Raw genomic sequence first — 23,633 nt, 5'->3', positions numbered from 1 at the left:
TTCCTTCTTCCTTTTCTGTTATAGCCTTACATTTGATTTGTTGCACATATCGACCTTTTATTTGCCTCAGTCTCAGTGCCCTCATTCTACGAATACCAATTTGCACTTGCATCAATTTTCAGCATTTTTAAATGAGTTAGTTGGTGAGAGATCATTTTGAACGAAAAGGGCGACGTGCCCTGCTCCAGCAACGTGTGCCATTAAGTAGGTTAATGACAATGGACACTGGATAGCAAACTTCAGTATAAGCTACCAATTTCACTACAGCACTGAAAGTCAGGGCGTATACAAGTTGACAAGCTTAGAAGGTATCAAATGGATTGATCAGAATAACTCCAGGGATAGTGGGACCATCCTTTGCGACAGGGTCGCTACAGTATTCCCTATAGGTTCGGACAATGAGAAGTAATCGCTTGAAACTTACAGCATTCTTTCAAGGCAGGGCCGGGTAGATGCAGGAAAAGTGTTTCATTGTGTGTGTGTGTGTGTGTGTGTTGAGGGTAGGGGATGTCTAGAACCAGGGGCACAAGTTCAGAATGGAGGTAGGCTATTTATCAGACTGAGACAAGGAGGGATTTCTTCACTCAGAGAATAGAGGATGTTTGAAATTCTCTACCGCAGAGGGCTATGGAAGCTCAATCATTGATTCAAGTCAGGAATCCATAGATTTTTTTTCAAAGTTACCAATGACATCAAGGGACGTGAGGATAGCACGGGAAGATGGTGTTACGGTAGATAATCAGCCATGATCCACTCAACGATGGACCCCGTTGCAGAAGCTGAATAGCATGTTCCTGTGTTCTTACAAAGAACAGACTTACAAAGATCTGAGGGAACAGTTTATTCATTTTTACCATAAAGTCATGGCAGACCCTGTGAAACCTGTTTTTTTTTAAAATGGTGAAATAAATGTGGCACACCACAAAGTCTCGCACGATATCCTAATATTTCATATTATCCTGTTTATACACATTTGCACGTTTAACACGGGCTTTAGAATTTGCAACCGGGAAATGGTTACATTGCATCCCATCTTAAAATCTAAATACACCTCAGATTTCTGAAGAAGGACTTTGATTACATTTCCTGATCAATCTCCACTACTTTACATGTGGTAGACGTTTAAAGATAGCTGCAATAATGCCTTGTAAATTGATTGAAAGATTAATGAAATATAATCTTAATGTCTGTGATGGTGGGATAACCCATATTCAGGGTATTCCACAAAACAAACTACCAAGTTGAATGCTCCAGGTCTGGAACAGCGGATTTACGACTCCTCCACCAGATCCTGTAGGGATCTAACAGGATCAGCAACACTGGCCTTATTCTCTTAACACATTAAATAGAAATATCAAGTTAATACATGTGGAGGTGCCGGAGTTGGGACTGAGGTGGACAAAAGTTTTAAAAAAGTAAACCTGTTGGACTGTAACTTGGTGTTGTGCGATTTTTAAGTTAACACAACTTGTAGTTCAAATTACGAAGGAGTGATAGCGCTTCTCCCCTCCACCCGTAGGATATGTTTTCGAGTTACAAATGAGATTGTAGATTTTCTCGACGCATGGCTGAGAAACTAAATTGTACCGGACGAGTGAAATGTCACAGCATTTAATTTCGATAATACTTATTCCCATTAACATCAAATTGGACCTTGCTTGTTTGAATTGGCATAATGGCCAGTATTCTGAAGGCTGTGTTTGGCACATCAATCTCGATAGATGCTGTGCAACCTCTGGGTATAAAGGCTGATTTACTGGCGCCAGTTTCCATCGGCTGTTCGCGTCGCCATCTCACTGTGCATCCCGGGTGTTTCATTGGCATCGCGGATAGCTCGGATACTGATCAAGGCAAAGACCGAGGAACTGTGCCGCCGAACAGAAAGAGACAACGGGGAAAGATCCCTTCCCAGTTAAAAGGGGGGGGGGGGGGTGGTAGGAACGCTGGAATCCAGTCAGTCAAAAAGCCACAGTTCACGTTTTAATGGAATCACACATTTGTAGCTTAGTGTGTGTGTCAGAGAACTCGTTACTTACAATATTACACGAATGAGTTTGAAAATAAGTGAAATTCTGTGGGTGATTGAAATGTGCAATCAATTCAGTAATTGCCAGCAGAACTGGCGTCAGTGCGGCAAGAGAAACAGAGTTTAACATTTCAGGCCGTTCGTTCTGAGAGTGAACGGTACAAATTTAGTTCTCAAACACTCACCGCGGAAAGCAGAACCGTCTCTCATTTGATTGTTTTTAAAAATCTACAAACGGGACAATCACATGCTTCGATTTCTTTTTTTTCTGATCACTTCTAATGGCTTCACGATGTTATTTTTCAAATAGAATTATTTGTGTTGCAGTTGTCCGTGACATTAACATGTTTGACAAATACACTGAGGATTATTGCTAACCATTTCGTATCGATAGGCGTAAAAGGCATCCGAACGTTTTTAAATGTAGAGCCTGCTAACGTTTTAAGGAGCACTGAGATGTGGGAGCTGCAAACTGGAACAAAATTGGGAGGGAGAGCGACTGGACTCGGCAAATATTGGTGGCGGGGAGTTCTTTAATTAAACGGGTTCCCAAACAAGATTACATGCGTCAAACTCAATCTGGAATTTCTCCCAGTGCACTTAATAAAATAAACTGCTATTCCCCTTGTAAATGGTGCACAAAAGTAGATCAAATGCATTGCTTAATTTGCAAATTTGTCTCGTCTCCTGTGAGTTAGCTATTGCAAAGTACAGCGGTTAACCAAACGGCGCGATGAGGGACACAATGGAGTTCACATTTTGGGAGCAAGTTTTTTTCTTCTTCTTAGATTCGTTATATCCATTTGCATCGAACATGTTCACACGCCCTATAAACATCTTCTGGTGTTAGAATGCCCGTTTACATCTACCACAGCAACGGTTGCCTTAATCAGAGGGTGATAGAGGTGCTCAATGCTTCATGCAGAGTGATCTCAGCCCATCCAGAGGAACAGCAGCCTGTGTTCTTGGAGAGAGGAACGGACAGTTCACCGCTGCTTTCCTAATTTCCTCTTACACGGGACTATGTAGGGAACGTAAAAAATTCGACGTAAAAATTGTAGAAACTTCTACATTTTAAATTTAAGGACGAGTAATGCCGAAATGGTTTTGCTATTCTTTCCTTCCAGCTTTGGAAGGGCAAAGAAACTGTGTAATCATATCTGCACCCTGTCGTACGTTGGGGTAATGCCTTGTGCGGTGCTCTTTGCTCCTGTTGGTCGGGCCACACATGGCGCTCAGATGGTACGGAGGTCCCGGCCAAACTGCGCCCCAAGTTGTCCTCAGGGGCAGAGCGAGGGCGATCTCACTGGCTGCAAGATCGAGGGAGAGTGCTGCAGCAACACGCTGGCCCTGCTCCCTGGTTCAGCACCTGATTGACCATCCAGCCCGTCAAGACGGTATGGGTCCCCAAGCTTCAGCGCAACATTAAACCAAATCAGCTGCTGGCTTCCAAATTCTACATTGTGCAACTTGGAATGTTACACCATTCACAGATAAGCTCAATACTGAATGTCTCGAAAGAAGAACTGAATCCACATCACGCTTGTGAAGACTCCAAACTTGACGTCACTGCCCTTACTAAAACCTGTGGAAGCACAACTGAAAGGTAAGATCGACTGCAGCCCTCAGTTGGTTTTACTGACTGGAATAGGCTCTTGCATACACTGCCAGAACTCATCAATTGTGTAAATCCAAGGCTCATAACACCTCACACCCAGGTCAGCCATAACCAATATGCCACAATCACCAGACTTTATGCCCTGATCCTTGACTCTGATGAAGGATACTAGGGAGAAGTTCTATTCTGATCTTGATGAAATCTTCACTGTAAGGGGAAAAAAAAAATCTCCTGCAATGTTAGGGTTGACCATGATTCTGACATCTGAAGCAGAACCTTTGGGTGGGAAAATCATGCTGGGTAAAGTCATGACAAACAATGTCTTCATCCAAACAAAGGATATTGAGCATAGTCTCATTAGAGCATACACCCGCTCTGCTAGAAAGACAAGTATAAAATACATGGACACATCCAGATCAAAACACTGGCACCTCCTGGATTCTGTCATTGCTTGGGTCAACGAACTCAGTAATGTTTGTATCATCCAATCCATGCAGGGATTGGACAAATGACTATTGGACAGATCACAAGAACCACAAGAATCACAAGAAGATAAATATCTCAGCCCTAACCAAACAAAGGGATTCCAGGAGCAGTTTGTATGTTTTCTGAAGTCTGGGCGACAGTGGCATCGGCATGTGAAAGTCAGTGCATATGTGGGACCACCAAGCAGCTGCAAAACCGTAATGAATAGGAAGCAGGCGAAAACTCACTGTTGGTTGGAGTCATACCTGGCACATATGAAGATGGTTGTGATTGTTTTGAGGTCAGTCATCTCAGCTCCAGAACATCTCAGCAGGAGTTCCTCAGGCTCAACCATCTTCAGCTGCTTCATCAATGACCTTCCCTTCCACATAAGGTCAGAAGTGGGAATGTTCACTGATGATTGCACAATATTCAGCACCATTCACAAACAATGAAGCAGTCTATGTTCAAATGGAAAGAGATCTTGACAATATCCAGCCTTGGGCTAACAAGTGGCAAGCAACATTTTCACCACACAAATACCAGGCAATGACCATCACCAATAAGAGACAATCTAACCACTGCCTCATGACATTCAATGGTGTTACCATCACTGAATTCCCCCATTATCAATGTTTTGGGTTTTATCATTGACTAGAAACTCAACTGCACCTAATAGAACATAGAACAATACAGCACAGAACAGGCCCTTCGGCCCACGATGTTGTGCCGAACATTTGTCCTAGCTTAAGCACCTATCCATGTACCTATCCAATTGTCGCTTAAAGGTCACCAATGATTCTGACTCTGCCACTCCCACAGGCAGTGCACTCCATGCCCCCACCACTCTCTGGGTAAAGAACCTACCCCTGACATCCCCCCTATACCTTCCACCTTTCACCTTAAATTTATGTCCCCTTGTAACACTCTGTTGTACCTGGGGAAAAAAGTCTCTGACTGTCTACTCTATCTATTTCCCCTGATGGAACACCACCTAATGGAACAACAGCAGGCCAGAGGCTAGGAATATTGCAGTGACTCCTGACTTTCCAAAGCCCAACAACCATCTAAATTCACAAGTCAGGAGTGTAATGGAATACTCCCCCCCTCCTTGCCTGCATGAGAGTAGCTCCAAAAACACAGAAGAAGCTTGACACCATCCAGGATAAAACAGCCCATTTGATTGGCACTACATTCACAAACATGCATTACCTCCACCACTGAAGCTCAGTAGCAGCAAGACATACTGTCCACAAGATGCACTGCAGAAATTAATCAAAGACATTTAGGCAGCACCTTCCAAACCCACAACCACATCAATCTAGAAGACAAGAGTAATAGATAAGGAGGAACATTATTACTTGCAAGATGCACACTATCCTGACTTGGAAATATGACACAATTCCTTCAGTATGGCTGGGTCAAAATCCTGGAATTCCCTCCCTAAAAGCATTGTGGGTCTACCTGTGCAGCACATAGACTGTAACAGTTCAACAAGACAGCTCACCACAACCTTTTCAAGGACATCTAGGGATGGATACATTTTGGCCTTGCCATAGTTGCCCACTGAAAATCTCTGAAGCTTTCCTTAAAATACGACATCATTGATTTCTTTTTTAGCTAGTCCAGGAACAGTCCTCTTCAAGGAGGAGAACCTTGCACGTGTGCGCGCACACACACACACACACACACACACACTGATCCAACTCTCAATAGGGAAAACACCCGAGTGGCCAGTGACAAGCAGTGCCCTTCACAAAAGGGCAGTGCTGTGTGATCAAACAGTGAAGGGGAGGGCAGGGATTAAATCAAAATAGAGTTGGAGGGGGAAATAATGCACTCCACATCATTGATTTTTTTTAATTATTCATTTCTTTTACAGCACTGAGGAAAGAAGCTCTGGTTTATTTTTTTTCTTTTTCTTTTTTTTTCTTTTTTTCCTATTTTGTTTTTGTGTGTGTGTATACGTGTGAAACACAGTGAAGGACACAAAGTGCATGAATTTTTTATTCAATTTCCACCACCAGGAAGATAGGAAAACACCCGGGTGGCCAGTGACAAACACTGCCCTTCACATCAAAGGACAGTGCTGTGTGATCAAAACAGTGAGGGGGAGGGTAGGGACTAAATCAAAATAGAGTTGAAGGGGGAAATAATGCACTCCACATCATTGATATTTTTAATTGGGAGCAGCCTGCCACCAATTGGCCATAACTTATTCACTGAGATGCATCCACTAATGCTTCCAGATGCCTGAAGGATGAGGCAGGACGGTGGCAGAGAAGGAAGGAAATAGAAGCAATTCCTGATGCCAATACCTCGCAGGACATCCCACCCCCTATGCCCGAAGAACTGTTTGATTGAGAATCGGTATGTTTAAGATCAACAGCAGAAGCTGGCATCCTAAGAAGATTGGAGGGATGTACTCTGGGGTTCAATCTATTCTGGGATATAGCGGAGCTCAATGATTTTTACATTACTGCACTGTACATCACACCACAAATAGTGAATGGGGGAAGCTGTCTTTTGTGACATTTAAACACACCAGGGAATCGAGTCTCATCACTTTTAGCTGTCAGAGATTGCCTATATCATCCACTTTAAAATAGTAACCCGCTTAGTACCGTGAATTGGAATTCCTGGACGGCCAAGCGAAGGGCCGGAACAAAGTGGACATTACATGGCTCCGGCTCGGAACCAACTCGCATGAACTCAGCTTTCCCAAGTCAGTCACTGTTCAAAGGGGGGGAATGAACAAATAAAGGTGGAGAAACTGGACTGACAATCAATTGACAACATAACTCACTTTAAAAGATTTAATAAGGGCAAATGTGCTAGGCTCCCAGCAGTGTAAACGTCACATTAGTTTATTTTGAGGACGCGTTGAGACTTTCTGGATGTTTCAGGGTGCATTCGCGAGCTCATTCATAAATCGCTGGATTGGTGGCGAACACGCACAGAGTTAGCAACAACAAAACCATTTCACTCTGTAATCTCCTATCGTGCTGCTCTTCAATAATTTGTTCCCAAGCGCCCGCTATTTACTGTCCGAGCTGCTGGGGGGGATGGCCTGGCCGGGAGGGGGAGGTGAGGATCCCATGCGGTTTCCATTCGGACCCTGTTTTGTGGGCGGATTGATTTGTAGCCAATGATCGCGAGGGGGTTTGGAGAATTCTTCGCTTTTAAACGTGACTGCACGATCCGGGGAGGCGGGGGGAATGTGTACCGCGGAGGAGCGGCCAGCTCATGGAGCTGCCAGCAGCGCCCACAGCTTCTCACATTCGGGCGAGGCCAGCTCCTGTCTGAACCCGGAGGCTGCAGTCTACAGTCAGGGGCCAGGGCCAGGTGAGTATACCCCAGCCTTTAACAGTAAAACAAAGCAACACGCCCAGATGTTTAACAGGACATTGGCGGAAACTATCAGGAGGCAGGAGAGCTGAGTGGTGCGGCTGAATTGATTCTCCCTCCTTGTTCCATGTACTTCTGCCTCACATCTCTCTCTCTCTCTCTGTGTGTTTCTATACCTTTCCCATTCGGTTCTCCCTTCCCTGTGCTGACGGTGAGCTGAGGCTGGACTGTCAGCCCAGGCTAGTCCCGGTTACTCCGTACCTCCAACCTCCCGCGGAGCCGGGATCAGGAAGCCGGAGTATTTTTTACCCTGTAGAGCGGGCAATACCGACTTGTCGGCGGATGGACAGACGGAGAGAGGCACTCTCTGTCTAACTGCTGGCTCTCAGCAGCGAATGCCTGGATGTTTACGCCGGCCAGTGTGTCCGTGTCGGCTCAGAATGCAGCAGTAGTAACCTGGTTAACAGCTCCCCACCTCTGGGGGAGAGATGATATTGTGCTTTCTCTCTCCCTGAACTCAAGTATAACTCACATCGATGTAAATGGGGAGGGAGCTCACAAAAATCAATGGTCGGTGTGGACTGCAGCTTTCGCCTGTTACTTTCTTTCCAACACCCAGATTATATTGGCTTCTTCAAACAACATCCTGCACTTTACCAAAGCCTTCTGTGTGCTTTTATTTTGAATGCAGCGTGAATTCCCGCTGATCTTTAATCTAAATGTCTCTCCATAGCCCAGTCAGTTTAATATTTCCTGCAGTCTTCCTCTTTTCTTGATTTTCTCATTTTGGTGTCCTTAATATCTTAAAAAAGAAATCGTGTTTTGGTTCTCTCTGTTCCTTGTTTTTTTTCCCCCCACCCGCAGTCGGTATTTTCCGCTCTGGTAAACGGAGACGCATCCTCAGCATCCCCGGTTTGCTGTCGGCGGTGGCCCATATAATGATGAGATTCCAGGATGCGGTCAGATTGACACAAAGGTATCACACAGAACAATTATTCGCGAAGAAGGGCTTCCGACATGTTCGTTTTTCTGTTACATTAGTGAATGACTTTTTTTTAATCGCTTTTATCTATGTTTCACATTGGCACTGGGGCGTCAGGGTTGGAGGGGTGGGGAGATGAGAGAGAAAATGGCTGGGGGTACTGCAGCCTTATCAGACTCGAAAAGGAAGCAGTGAGAGTTGTCTCAAGTAACAACTTGCAGCGGAGGATGCGGGGAGGGGGACAAGTGACACAGAGGGACAGCAATTCAGTTGCCGTGACTCATGTCATGTGCAGTTTAAAAAAATCGCTTTTTAAAAATATACATCAGAAGACAGTTTCCCTTCTCTCTAAGTTGGAAGTACCTGCAGAATCCATCGATCAACTTTTACTTGCTATTACTTCTGGGAAATCGATGATGAACTATTTCGAGAAATAGACCTCAGCGTGATTTCAGTGCTCGATGGTGAGCCGGGGTAGACACGATGGGCTGAGTGGCCGTAACAATGTCATTCTGTGAATGTTATGTAGCGTTCCTCACCGCCACCAGCCCCCCCCGCCCCCGGCCCCAATACCATCCCCAGTTTAAGAATTAAACCATTCTGGGCTTCTCTCACTTTGCAGTCAAATCCTCCATATTTTATGCCAAGAACGCAAAGCCATCTCACTATCCTGTAATCATTCCCAAAGACAATGTGGCATAGGAGAAATTCAAGGGAAAGTTAACCATCTCCACTAGATTGGAATTGTTACAGCACCGACCAGTATGCCGTGCATTTGCTTCTTGGCAACTCAGCATAGTGCTGTATACCTTCTCTCTGATCTGTAAGAATAGTCCTGGGAAAGATTTGTCCTTGCTACAGTTCTTGCCCACTGCATAGTATAATAATAAACATACACAACAGACAAAAATGTTTGGCCAATAATTGAAAAAAATGCTTCAGGCGATCTTTAAAGAATTTGAATGATTGAAATGTGGATTTTGTTTACCATTTTTGTTGACGCGATTACACAGTAACGCTGACGAAATCAAATGTTGATTCCAAGCCAACTCAGCAAAGCTTAAATGAATGTCATGGTGTTTAAAGCGCACAGTATAAAAATTAATTTTTAATCAACAAACATGTTGAAATCGCAATTGTTATTCATTCAGTTATTGCACGAATAACAGTAAAGCTCAATTCAAAGATGCAACTGTCAGTATTTTCAGTCGGATTTAATGTCTCGGCCATAACGCTCTAAATGGGGGGAAAGTGCTCAATGGTAATCTTATTTCACGAACATATTACATTAACTAAGTGACTCACCACAAATGCTTACATTGCATCATTACTATCAGCCTCTTCACAACAATTCTGAAGTCCTTGCATTCTTCTGTGGTACAAACAACATCAAATTTAAAATCACACACTTCAAAAGTATTGCCATAGTTTCGTGATTTATTGTCAGATCAATTCGAATTCACTTTTTCCAACCAGCTGCATCGCTCTTTCCTTTATTGAGTAATTCCAAGGATGTGAAATTCACGTTTTCACCCTTTTGCCGTGGATCTACACATGTTTAACAATACCTACTCCCTACTCATGAGTATCAGAAACCACCATTGCCTAAAAAATGTGAACAGGCTGCGTGAAAGCCTGTCGCACCTGAGAGTCCTTCAAATTTGGTAGAACTACCAAATAATTTATTTCAAGAGCAGTTACATTATTGCTATAAACAAGGAGATAAGAATTCATACTATTTGCTAAGACTTGTGTGGCAACATTAATTTTATTTTCTGGCCTTATTGATTAGAATGCTTGAGGTTTTATCATGCATAGTTCATGATTTTTTTTACAGATAATATTATTAATATGAATAGTACTATTCCGAAAAAACAGATTATGATTTTGCGACATTAACATAATATTTCACCATTAGATTATACTCGGTGGGTACTGTTAAGGAATTTACATTTTATTATTACATCAATGGGCCAAAATGCATACTATTGTGGATATATATGTACTGGAATGACATTGTTTCAATGCTGACTACTGCAGACAGGAATTGTATATTGCAGTCTAAACCTGAGTGTATAATTGAATTAGAATAAGTTATAATTTTATATGTAATAAGTGAACCATCCTTTCAAAATAACACTTTTCCATCCTCCTTCATAACTTACACACACTAACCTCTATGAGCATACACTGCCAAAAGTTGTCAACTTGTGTAAATGGATTTCACCTTGCAGTTATTTTTTAAAGAAAGTAAAATGATGCACAGGAATTTGACAGTCTTCTGGTTGTGTTGACATTAATTGATCGGTGAACTATTATTCACACGTTTTATCATATTCTCCTCTTGCTGTGAAATTAAATTCTATGCATTCATTACTTTACATATATAAACAGATGAGCTTTGTTGCACTTCATATGTCAATTTTATAATCCAAGTCATGGTGTCTAGATTTGAAAAGCAATCTTTTAAGAGAAACCTTTAGCTCTGACCACTGAGATGCCAAACTTTAAAGTGCATGGCTATGTTTACATTTGCTACTTTACTTTTCCGAAGACTAGGACAGTAAAGTTAATGTTTTCACTAGCATCTGCCAAGAAACAGCTCTCAGTTCTGTCGTTATAGCAATGTTCATTGTGTCTTAGCAGCGAATGGGGAAACCGTTTTTGTGCAGAGTTTATTCAGACAATTTGGCTTAAAGAAATAGTGATGTAGTTTTTAAACTTTTGTCTGTACATAGAACTGCCAATTCTTTAAGAAAATTTCCCAGCTTTCATTTTTATGGAAATATGTAAAGGGTGGTCTAAAAGCCTTTTTGAACTTTAGGGTTGTTTCTAGGTTGGGTACAATGTGATTTGTACAAGTTTTGTACATAGATACACACTTTCTGTTACATTAATTGATCACTCAGCCATTGTTCTTCAGGTTTATCATTTTATTCTCTTTGCTATGAAATTAAAATTCTACGTCGTCACTAATTTACTACAGAAGCTAAAGAATAACCTAAAACATTTAAACCTAAAGATATTAGCAGACAAAAAGACAATAATTATTTACCTAGAAATTTAGCAAAATTTCTCAAAAATCTTTACAATGGAATACTTCTGGAATGCAGTAACTGATTATATAGGAAAATATATTTGTGAGATAGTCCAAAAATTATAATATAGTGGAATATATCAATGGAATAAGGTGTTAACACAATTGAAATAATAGGGTTCTAGAGACTTATTTATAGCTGGGCTGCTTATTAATGTTTTTTTAAAGTAAGTTCAGCAAGATATTATTCCCAGATGTTAAATCACTTATTTACTAATGCAAGGAGCATGGTGCCTCTTTTAAATCGTCTTCCAAAAATGGATTCTCAGAATTTCGCTTTGGTGGGTGCGCCAGGCAGATCAGGTGCAGGGTACTCGCCTGTTAAAGTGGCTATGTTATATCGATATCATACAGGAAAGAAAAAAACAAGTGCAATTAAAAAAACAACTATTTTCTAGACCACACATTTTAAAAAATAGGGAACATAGTATGCAATAATGCAAATTACAAAAGAAAATAAAATCGCCTGGGTCCTTCTTCATAAAGTCATACTTATTATTCATTTGTAATAATAAATGAGGATAGCTGTTGTTAACTGCTGGTGAGCTAGCTTTTAATCACTTCAAAAAGCAATAATGGAAAATCTTATTTCCTTTCAAGAAACAACATAGTTTCTCCACAACTTGTAGATGTTTTTCTTTTTGAGATCCCCGATTCTCTGACGAACTGCTCCAATATCTCTACAATTGCAGTTCAGAAGCTTTCCACAAGGAGGTGTAGATGAGTAGTTCTGGGGGCTTTGACTTAATGTTTTCTGTTCTCAATGTAAGCAATCATACCACTCGACCTCATAACGCATGTAATAGCATGAAACCAGATTGTCAGATTGGAATGAAATGTGAATCCATGTTTGTACAGATTCTCATGTTTACGTGGACATGAAAACAGTAAAATCTATATTAATACACAAAGATTCTTCTATTGCGCAGTTTTTAAATGTCCCTTGAGATTCCCAACGAACATGGGCATCTCTAATTATTATTCACGTTATGTGCAGAAATGGAAATACAAAAAAGATAAGGAAAAGGGCAGTAAATGAGGAAATATAAATAAATAAAAGCAAATATAAAATAAGTGAAAGACAATGCCACAAAAACAAATTATCTATACTGTATATTTTACTTCTATTATGTAGTACATTTCTTTGTGTGCCTAGCACTTGAGTAAACATTTTCATTTCCTTTTTTTATTGTATTGGTATTTGTATTGACATTGCGCATATTTTGAAATTATAGTAATCTGTAGGGATGCTTTGTTGAGCGGTAAATAGCAATAGGTAGTAGTAAATTTTCTCCTACAGCATAATAAAGCATCAAAAGGTGGCACCACGAAGTTGGATCCCACCACCACCACTAATTGCAGCGAAAGGGAACAGAATATTTATTTCATGTCTATTCTTTTACTCTGGATTACTTAATTCTGAAAATACAGAACAATTAATGCGCATGTTTTTTAATGTTTAACAAGAACGCAAAGAAAATTAATCGAGGGATGAGTGCAACTTCGGAGGAGTAATTGAAAAATACTTGGTCAGATGTCAGTTCAACAACCTCCTGTTAATATCCATTGCTCTCAGGTCAGAAATATCTAGATGGCAGGGGAGAGATTTTTCTATTTTGCTTCACCCACATACTTGTAACTTGAAACATCCTCCTATATTATTATTGTGTTTTCTATGCCAGCCATCTGGGTGTTCTCGGAATCAAATTAGTGCTAAATATGAATGTTTTTGTGTTTTGGCTCCATGCCTGAACTTATCCTACAGCCATAGTTAAGAGAAAACTTCCATCCACCACAATAACTTAGGTTAAATTTGAACTCAGATTCAAAAGCTGAAAGTTCAGCGTTAATCGACTGTATTACTCAATTCCTTGAAGGGCTCTTCTATTTTTATTAGCAAACTATACATCATTTAATAATTGAAAAAGTGGTAGGTGTCAACCTTGCTTCAGCAAGTAGCAGTCTTGCCTCGTGTCAGAGGTTGAGTCCTCCTCCAAAACTTGGAGCTGGAAAGTACTGAGGTCAGTGAAGTACTGGGGGAATGCTTAATTGTTGGGAGGTGCCAACCTTCGAGTGTGTCTTTGAATTGAAGCCTTATTTGCCATTTCAAGTGGATGTTGCCAAAGAAAAACAGGGAGATTTCTTTACTGTCTTGGTAAATATGCAACCCACAACTATCATTTAAAATAGATGATCTTTTCACTTATGTAATTCTTGTTTGTGTGACCTGTATTAAAACTCTTAAGTATCAATAGTGACTACCCTTCCAAAGTATTTCATTCACTTTATTACAATTTGGGATGCTTTCAGGTCTGGAAAGGTGCTATAGAAATACAAGTTTCTTCTTTTACTTTGAAATAGATAGCTAAAACTGGGGATATGCCCCTTCTGATGCCCGAAAATTTTTTTAAAATAAAATTCATTTGACAAGTTTAAACATAAGAGTATACAGAGTAGAAACATTCCATTCAGTGCTGTAAGTCTTTGTTGACATTAATTTAGAACATGCCTGATATGCATCTTAATCCCATCCACCTTCCTCCTTTAAAGCCCTGGCCTCATAAAAATCTATCAATTATAGTTTATAAATTTTCAAATGACACACCCTCATCCTGAACAGCTTTTGGTAGGAGCTTTTCCAGATTTCCACCACTTCAAACTTGTGTTTATTCATTCGGAACTGTCCCTGAAAGGCAACAGGACAGATTGAGAGGAACTATTAACTTTTTAATTAGCTAAAGTGCTTCAAATAGATCACACTTCATTCCACTCATTTTAGTAGATGAGAATCCTAGGTAATCTGTATTCATAATTTAACCCTTTTAGCCCTAGTATCATTCTAGTGATTTTCAATTCAGCACTTGCTGACAATCTAATCAAGATATGACATGGGAATGATTGGTGTGTGAGGTGAATGTATGCACAAGGATATTTTAGATACTTCTCTAAGTTGAGACAGTTTAAAAAAGGTTTTGCTCTATTTTTGATTATGTCATTTCTCATGAAAGTGTGGTCTCTTAATGATAACATTGGAAAACCAAAAAAAGTTTCACTCCTTAACACTGAAATTTCATTTTAATGAGTGTGTCATAAAACTGTAATTTAAAAAAGGGTAGGAACTCACATAAGTATTTGGATCCATTAAGAGCTATTCATGATGATGACAAGTATAATAGATGAAAAGGTCAGCTAGTTTAAGTAACTGGTTCAAAACAAAATAATATGTAATCTAGGATGGTATACAAACTGCTGATATGATTTTGCACTAACATTAATACTTAACCCTATTAGTCTCATGACCTTTTCAAGTGCAATGCCACTTCCAATCTTTAAGCACTGAATGAAGAGCCAAGAATCAAAAAGAGTTTTAAATACGTTAAGGATTTCCAACCTTTAACAAACTGAAATACTGTATGACATCTCAGAAAATATATTTCAATAAATTATCTTGTAGTTGCTTGCATAGGAAGGTGTTATGTTGACTTGTAATACACTCCATTCAGAGTCACTGCATAGGCCCGGTTGAAATAATATGTAATTGAAAACAATAAGTAGTTTAAGAGGGTAATAAATTTCTTTCTAGCACATCTGGAATGTGTCTTGTACTGAAATCAATCAGTGCACAAGGGGGCAATAAATACATGCACTGCCCTGGGCAGTACATGTTTTGCACGAGTAGGTCTTCCCAGTTGAGTTCAACATACCCTTTTTATTTTATCAAATTCCCTTCACTAATTTTTATAATTTCTGAATAAAATGATTAAATGATTTCAAACCCTATATCTTGATAAAGCATACAATTGTGAACTAACAGCTTGTTTGAAATAAATACCATTCATTATGAAGGAGATAATATAAACATTTTCTTAAACTTTTAATCCATTTTTACCTTTTAGAAAATTAAGAAATTGCTGAAAATAAAATGAAATAATTCAAAATATCTCTACTCTTGTTTTCTTCTTATACCAACTAAAGTTCATGCCTTTGAATCACTGGCCAGGGAAGATAAGATCTTTTCACGAGTGGAAATCTTCATGGGGAGACAATCCGAAAGAAAATATTGAATTTTAGCTAATCTTCTTTCTTTCTCAAGAATGAACCAGCAAAGTCAACCAAGAAAAACAACAAATGTAAATTAAAACCACAATTTCAACTGGCATAAATACATGAATGTTCACCATAATGGTGGAGTGAAGTTATTGAAATATATTTTTAGTTCTTAAAGAAGCATAATATTTAATTTGTGAATACTGTAGGAAGTTTTAATGAACTGATTCTTAGGACCTTTTGAAACAAGTAATATCTGCCTCACGTGATGTTTGGATCTGACGGAACCAGGAAGACTGGTACCAGGAAGTACTTAAAGAAATTTTAAAATTATTAATATATGAAATGGCTATCCATTTAGGGAAATGGAAGCAAAAGATCACTGTTCAAGGTGCAATTAGAAACTTGAAAGGGGAAATCATAGATTTTAATGGAAAGATTATTTTGATTTTCCAAACAGCCTGTATAATCCATATTTAGCTTGATGTTAGTTTCTATTTTGTTTAGTGTTTGTTCAGTCCATGCATGTATAGGAGTGTTTGTTTTGAGGCTGCGGTTGACAGTTTTGATTGGTTAAAGAATGGATAGCTCTTAAAGAGTAATGGACCTCAAATATTATGATTGTGTCAAACGTTTTGCCAGATATGTAAATATTTTCTACTCTTATCCTGGTCTTTCTAATATTCATCAGCAGTAACATAGCTGATGCCCATTTTAAGTAATTGCCAGGGACTATGGTAACTTGTCAAAGAACAATTATGAGCTCATTCAAGTTTTTATTTGTCCTCAGTAGAATATTGGACTGTAAGCTTTCTTTTGGTTCAGAAAGTATACTTATAACTTAAAAATAAAGAAAATGATAGTAATTGTACTCCAGAGTTTAATCTAGCAAAACGACAGAACTAGACCAATTGTATAGAGGGAGAATCGACGTTTCGGGCATAAGCCCTTCTTCAGGAATGAGGAGGGTGTGCCAAGCAGGCTAAGATAAAAGGTAGGGAGGAGGGACTTGGCACACCCTCCTCATTCCTGAAGAAGGGCTTATGCCTGAAACGTCGATTCTCCTTCTCCTTTGAGGGGGAGGGGGCGTTCGGAATGCGATAGGTGGAAGGAGGTTAAGGTGAGGGTGAAAGGCCGGAGAGGGGGTGGGGGCGGAGAGGTCGGGAAGAAGATTGCAGGTCAAGAAGGCGGTGCTGACTCAGACTCTCAGACTCAGCACCGCCTTCTTGACCTGCAATCTTCTTCCCGACCTCTCTGCGCCCACCCCCTCTCTGGCCTATCATCCTCACCTTAACCTCCTTCCACCTATCACATTCCCAACACCCCTTCCCCAAGTCCCTCCTTCCTACCTTTATCTTAGCCTGCATGGCACACCCTCCTCATTCCTAAAGAAGGGCTTATGCCTGAAACGTCGATTCTCCTTCTCCTTTGATGCTGCCTGACCTGCTGCACTTTTCCAGCAACACATTTTTAAGCTCTGATTCCCAGCATCTGCAGTCCTCACTTTCTCCCAATTGTATAGAGGTGTCTCTTTGCCAAGTAAAGACACCAGGTTACTTTGAAATTCAAAAACATTATCCAAGTCACATTGTAAAACTTCAAGCAAATTTAAAAAGGTATCAATTTCATAGTGAAAGTTACCATTTCAAATTTCTACCATTCCATGTTTTTAGATATTGTGGTTTTCATAATTTGATAAAGGTTTTCTGAGATTATTTTAGGAAGAAAACTTTACACTCAGCTGGAGGGGAAGACTACTAAATGATGCTTTTGATTTAATAAATGAACCTTCCTTTAACATGGACAATGGCCCAGTTTTACTGACATTATGAGGATGTTCAATCATTCTATCTTTCTAGCTACCTAGCTGGCTGGGCTACCCTCCAGTCTCTCAAAAATGCCAGTTAGGGCTTAATCTTCAGTACCATACTGTATTACATGGCAATCTTTTCTCAATTCCTTCAGGCTACATAGACATCTATGTTGTCATTGTTTTTAATAATTTCATAATTATCAAACTGCTTATTATCAAAAGTGCTGTCGATATAATATATTATTCAATGAAAAGAGGAACTTCTGACAGGTCAGACATTACTTGCCCAACGATTGGATTGTTTGAAATAGATCTTGGTCTGCTTCTTCATCTCTTCACATGATACAGGCAGGAACACAAATTCTAACTGTCAGTATTAAATCAGTCTGCTTTGGGATTTGGTAGATATAATAAACCTTTAGGGTGTAGGTTTGCTCGCTGAGCTATAGGTTTGATATCCAGACGTTTCATTACCTGGCTAGGTAACATCATCAGTGCTTCACTTGGAGGTCGCCACTGATGATGTTACCTAGCCAGGTAATGAAACGTCTGGATATCAAACCTACAGCTCAGCGAGTAAACCTCAACCTGAGCTACAAACCTTCACAAACCTTACAAAAATAATAAACCTTAAATAAATAAAGGCAAGGAAATGTAAACTCAAATAAATTTAGCTCCAATGAACATTTGCTAGTAAAACAATGTACTGTAAATTTGATAAGATTTTCACTTCTGATATTTAGCTTGCAATTATTCTAACCAATAATAGGCTTCGTTTGCAGGTTAAGTGGATATGCTGTGGCGATAGTAATGACTAAACATTGCTTGTAAACAAAGATTCAAGTCTGCCAAACACATTCATTGGACAAAACCCATGAAGTCTGCCTCACAAAGGACTCTACATAGCACATTCAATGTCAGAACACAGGCAATCAATCACATATATAGATGATAAAGGAAATTTCTTCTCAGCTCTTGAAGAAAATTAGGAGATAGATCAGATATTACTTCAATCAAGCTTGATTTCCAAATACAATTTAACTATGAACAAATGCACTGCGTATTTAAGACCTATGCAAGATATTAGGATGTTCCCATGTTAGGCAATATTGTAAACATGCTGTAGAAGGTTTATTTTCAATTGTGCTACATACAATAAGTGAGAAAATCATTCCCAAAATATTTTTCAGTTTAATTGGAGGGGACTTTAACTTGGAAGGCTCAGGGCATTTATATTAAAAATCCCCTGCTGAATACAACAGTTCCCTTCCAATTATTTACAGTTCAATTTACTGTGACTGCTACTTAGAGTACTGGATCCAGACATGCAGAGATGTATTAGATTGACAGGATCAGCTTGCCTGACTGCAAATGTAACAATTTTGCTCAGATCAAAGTTGTGACCATGGTTAAATACAAGATTTAATGTAGTTCTTTCCTCAAAAGTTTAAAAATAATAAGTAAGCATTTAGATTAGATTAGATTAGATTACTTACAGTGTGGAAACAGGCCCTTCGGCCCAACAAGTCCACACCGACCCGCCGAAGCGTAACCCACCCATACCCCTACATTTACCCCTTTACCTAACACTACGGGCAATTTAGCATGGCCAATTCACCTGACTTGCACATCTTTGGACTGTGGGAGGAAACCGGAGCCCCCGGAGGAAACCCACGCAGACACGGGGAGAACGTGCAAACTCCACACAGTCAGTCGCCTGAGTCGGGAATTGAACCCGGGTCTCTGGCGCTGCGAGGCAGCAGTGCTAACCACTGTGCCACCGTGCCGCCCATTTAGAAAGCACAAAACAATGAATCACCACCTTTATATCTGAACAGAAGATACTCAGCATTTTGGTTTGTCACTGTCACCAAATTATATTCCATGTGGCATCAAATGTGGTGATAGATCATTTTATTATGAAACAAAACTGTGTGTTTTATAAAAATAATCATTAAATGTTCTATATTTTAACTTGATATTGTTAAATTCTATTTTCACTATTTCAAAAAGTGGTCATGCATTATTTATGAGAAATCTTGTTTAGATAAATGGCTAATCTGTATTCAAATGCATCCCAATTAGTAATATTTCAAAAGTACAAGCAGCACAGCAAAACTGTGCGAGAGTATTATAATAATAGGTTTTACAGTAGTGATTTATTGCAACATTACCTTGTTCACTATTTGTGGTATGTTTAAACATTATTAGAGGGCAAATTGTGGAGAAATAGATTCATATTGTCAATATTTATATACTTTGATTATGCTATGAAGAAGGGATTGATTTAGGATTAAATAATTCCTTCAAGAACAATGTGTAATCAAGCATGAAGTCATTGTATGCAGTAAAACAAAATTGACAAGCAATTACAAATGGGCATATCATTAAATACATTTTGTGCTCTTTCCCCAGAATGACCCGAACTCTGTGCGCACTGTGTATTTTTCTGTTCCTATGGGGTTTTCTGTTGGGTACCACCGAGGGAGCTGGGAAGAAGAGGAATCGTAGCTCCCAAGGGGTAATCCCATCCCCAGACAAAGGGCAGCCAAACAATTCCGAGCAGGCTGGGAACCGGAGTAACGTGGATGAGGTCTTGGAGTCGAGTCATGAGGCGCTGCATGTCACCGAGAGGAAGTACCTGAAACGGGACTGGTGCAAAACACAGCCCCTCAAGCAAACAATCCACGAAGAGGGTTGCAACAGCCGCACCATCATCAATAGGTTCTGCTACGGCCAGTGCAATTCCTTTTACATACCAAGGCATGTCCGCAAGGAGGAGGGCTCCTTTCAGTCCTGCTCTTTCTGCAAGCCTAAGAGATTCACCACCATGACAGTTACCCTTAACTGTCCTGACCTGCAGCCATCAATTAAGAAGAAAAGAATCCAGAGAGTTAAACAGTGTCGTTGCATTTCCATAGACCTCAACTAAAGCAACAGTTATTACTACTAACATCATTCAGCAATTTATCACATTATATTTCATAGGCAAAAATACTGGGACATACACATTTATACATGTTTGTATCCTCCTATCTTTATTTTGTTCAAGGAACTGGATTGAAATCCAAACCCCCAAGTTGATAATTTCCACTGTGTGGAATGTGAATAGTCAATAAGAAGGATATGAATATTTAAATAATTATTTCAAGGCTTTTGTTCTGAAAGTTATGGGTATTTAATAATTAATTTGTTTCATTGCGAGATTTTATTCAGCCCATAATATTACATGGTTGACCAAAAGGGAGGTAATTTTGGCATTGTTTGTTGTAGATTAATTAAAATAATTCCAAGCTATCTCTAGCAGCTTGAAGTTAAAATCCATGTGAACTGATGAAACATCCAATAGTTTAGCTTTGAAATTTGCAGCACATCATGTATACTTTCATTGACATATATGTAGGAGTAAAAAGAGGTGGGAAATCCAACAAGCCCAGGCAACATCCACCTTCTCACACACAATTTACACTCACTGTTTTGACTAGCAGAAGATTAGTTGCATTGTAAGTATCCTAGATCTATAACCGACCACTGAATGTGTATAGGACTTTCAGACTCAGAGAAACAAAAGTGTTTTTGTCAAACCACTCAGTACTATTAAATATTCAACATGATCTGTTATTAAAACATATTACTAATCAACAGGCAGCTTTAACGTGCAGATTGCAAAAGGTCTTATGTATGTAACTCTGAACAGCAGCACTATGGGATAGAATTTCAGCTTCATGGCCTGTGTGATAATGTATGGTGTAGCTAGTCATAGCTTTATTCGACCTGACCAATTTTCACCATTTTAATTAATGCAGTGGATATCAGGCAGGTTCTATAGATGGTATACAATCCACTCTTGCCATCTATTACTACACAGGTAGTGAGGCCAGAAATCAGATCCAATGCTTCATACAATATTGTTTTTCCTCAATGTTTATAGTCTCCCTTTGGGTGTGTGTTAATTTGACTTTTTTTTGTGATACTTGAAATGTGCCCTCAAGCAGAACAAATAAAGACCAATAAGTGTAACTACTACCACAATTATAAAAAGCGACGGTATTTTGTCTCCTTATTTAGTATCGTTAGTAGTGTGTATAGTGGACTTGCAGCTTTTCACTGTAAAGAATTTACCATTTTTCATTTTGCTTCTTTTATATATTACACTTCGGGGATGAACATACAGCACATTGGTCAGTGAAGCCACCATAATCCCAGGGGATCAGATGGCTGTCTCTCATCAGAGAGATAACTGATGGTGGTTTAACAGGAGGGTCACCATGCCTTAGAGGAGGGGAGAGGTTAAAAAAGAAGGACTTTGAGATTGCACTGTTGGAAATTGAAACCAACCATCCAGCCAACTGAGCTAGTCAATTAATCCGGTCAATGCACTGAAACATCAATGTACAGTGACACAAATGTGTAGGATATAGGTTACTGTTTGTAAAGGTCCACATTATTGAAATCCTCATCTTAAGTATTTTATACTGAGGAGGTGGGGAAAAGAACCCAGCAGCTTCCACACAGTAGGAATGACAGCCATCCTTGAGTTTCTTTCATGCTGAAAACAGCACACCTCAGAACATCCCAGTTGTTCTCTCAGGTACGTAGAGCACAACATCTGGAGTGTCAAGGGAAAGAACTGAAATACACAACTGGTGTATGACAAACATTTGGTTTGCAGATGGTACTGCTTTGGCAGCAAGCGCAGAAGAAAGATTATAAGAGTGAGTCAATAAGGTCTGTAACAGCAGACATAAAGTGAGGCATTTATCAAATATATATTTGTATATTCATAAAGGAAGATATTAGAACAAGGACAAATAATTCAAGTATTCAGGAAGTATCATATCTATAGATAGAAGGTGTAACAAAGAAATAACAGCAAGGAAGCTATTGGGAAAGGCCGTATTTGGTAAGAAGAGAGGGTTGTGAACTGGACAAGTGTCTTGTAAAGAAATTGATTTGGAGTGTTTTGTACAGATTTGAGATGTGGATGTTACAGATAGAGTCAAATTGCTAAACAGCAATGGGACTCGGAAGAAAATGGAGAGGATGGGTTATACAGAAAAAGGTACAAATGAAGATGTGCTGAGGAAAATGAATAAAATTTACTGAACGTAATCAGGAAAAGACAAAGAATGTGGCTAGGACACATCTTTGTAGGAAACAGATTATAAAGAGATATTATGGAGGAGGGAGATTGCAGATAAAAAAAAAGAAGAAAGAGGATATCAATTGAAAATGAAGTAGGCAAATGAAAAGACTGGCACAGGATAAATAATTATGGAAAGACCAATATGAAAAGTGGACTTATCTTGGGCAGAGCATAGATAATGATGACAATAAATGATAAAAACAAAGTAAAAATGAAAGATGGTAATGAATAACCAGGCTGTTTACCCCTGTTTGTGGTAGATTGGTCTTCATTTTAGAATAAAAGTATTAAGTCGCATGTTTCATTGTGAAGTGAAAGCTATTCATACCAAAGATAATGATTTCAAACTTGTGACCTCTGCATTACACAATATGAATTCAAAATAGTATTAGCTAAATTTAATTAAATAAATTTGAGCTTGATGTCACTGGGAAGAATTTCAAACTTTGAGCAGTTAGTTCATATAAAATGCTCAAAAAGAAAATTTGGAAGCCAACTCATTTCGTACCGGTTTTCTTGAGGCTTGTGAAGGATACATTTTGAAGTAGATGGGGGAAAAAAATCACATTGTTATTTAACTGCATGAGTCTGGAAAACATACACAACAGTGGAGGCACATACTCACTGAGAAGGCAATGCAGCCTATTTGTCTTGCTGCTCTGCTATAAGCATGACAGTTCTGCTTGCTATAGCCAGGCATCATTAGTAGCAATTAATTAGTTTGAGTCAATAACATTAAACAATGAGCATTGTGTGTATTAATGCTTATTGTACATTGTAATTGCTGTACTCATTTTATGGCATAAACTGCAGGCTTTTGTTGAATTAGCTTATCTTCAGAGCCTCATCCAGTTATGGTAAGCAAAACCAAGAAGTCATAAAGATTTTGTAATTGAATAGAATCAGATTTCATTCCAAGCGTTTTATATGCCATGTTAACGCTTAGTACACAAATAAAATCTACCTTCCTAAGTACTGAGCTCCATTTTATTCTCACTAGGAATTTGTTCCTTGCTGTGATTTTAATACATTGCTCACTCCTGTGGTTTCTTTTCCATCATAAAATGTACTTAATTTATGACTAAAGGGCT

The 23,633-nt window shown here is 39.3% G+C and overlaps 1 protein-coding gene across 2 annotated transcripts; it reads left to right on the top strand.

The window, feature by feature from the left end:
* The first annotated feature begins 7,327 nt into the window (after positions 1–7,327).
* On the top strand, positions 7,328–23,514 carry LOC122553729 (gremlin-1). Of its 2 annotated transcripts, XM_043697992.2 has the most exons (3): positions 7,328–7,454; positions 8,322–8,433; positions 19,812–23,514. In XM_043697992.2, the coding sequence occupies exons 1-3, from the start codon at positions 7,328–7,330 to the stop codon at positions 20,326–20,328; spliced, it is 756 nt and encodes a 251-aa protein (XP_043553927.2). In that variant the 3' UTR covers positions 20,329–23,514. The 2 variants fall into 2 exon arrangements, with proteins under 2 accessions (XP_043553927.2, XP_043553928.2); XM_043697993.2 differs by lacking the exon at positions 8,322–8,433 and having other exon boundaries at positions 7,370–7,454.
* The last annotated feature ends 119 nt before the right edge of the window (positions 23,515–23,633 follow it).

Source organism: Chiloscyllium plagiosum, unplaced genomic scaffold, assembly GCF_037043375.1.
Source record: "Chiloscyllium plagiosum isolate Xiang-an unplaced genomic scaffold, Cpla_swu_hap1 HiC_scaffold_8, whole genome shotgun sequence".
NCBI lineage: Eukaryota > Metazoa > Chordata > Chondrichthyes > Orectolobiformes > Hemiscylliidae > Chiloscyllium > Chiloscyllium plagiosum.
The sequence above is the reverse complement of the archived record's forward strand: the minus strand, read 5'-3'. Positions and strand labels throughout refer to the sequence as shown.

Bases quoted from the DNA above. Each gene is read 5' to 3' on its own strand.
- LOC122553729 (XM_043697992.2), top strand. From the start codon at position 7,328: ATGTGTACCGCGGAGGAGCGGCCAGCTCATGGAGCTGCCAGCAGCGCC. The intron at 7,455-8,321 runs GTGAGTATACCC...CCCCACCCGCAG, and splicing joins CAGTCAGGGGCCAGGGCCAG to TCGGTATTTTCCGCTCTGGT. The intron at 8,434-19,811 runs GTATCACACAGA...CTCTTTCCCCAG, and splicing joins GCGGTCAGATTGACACAAAG to AATGACCCGAACTCTGTGCG.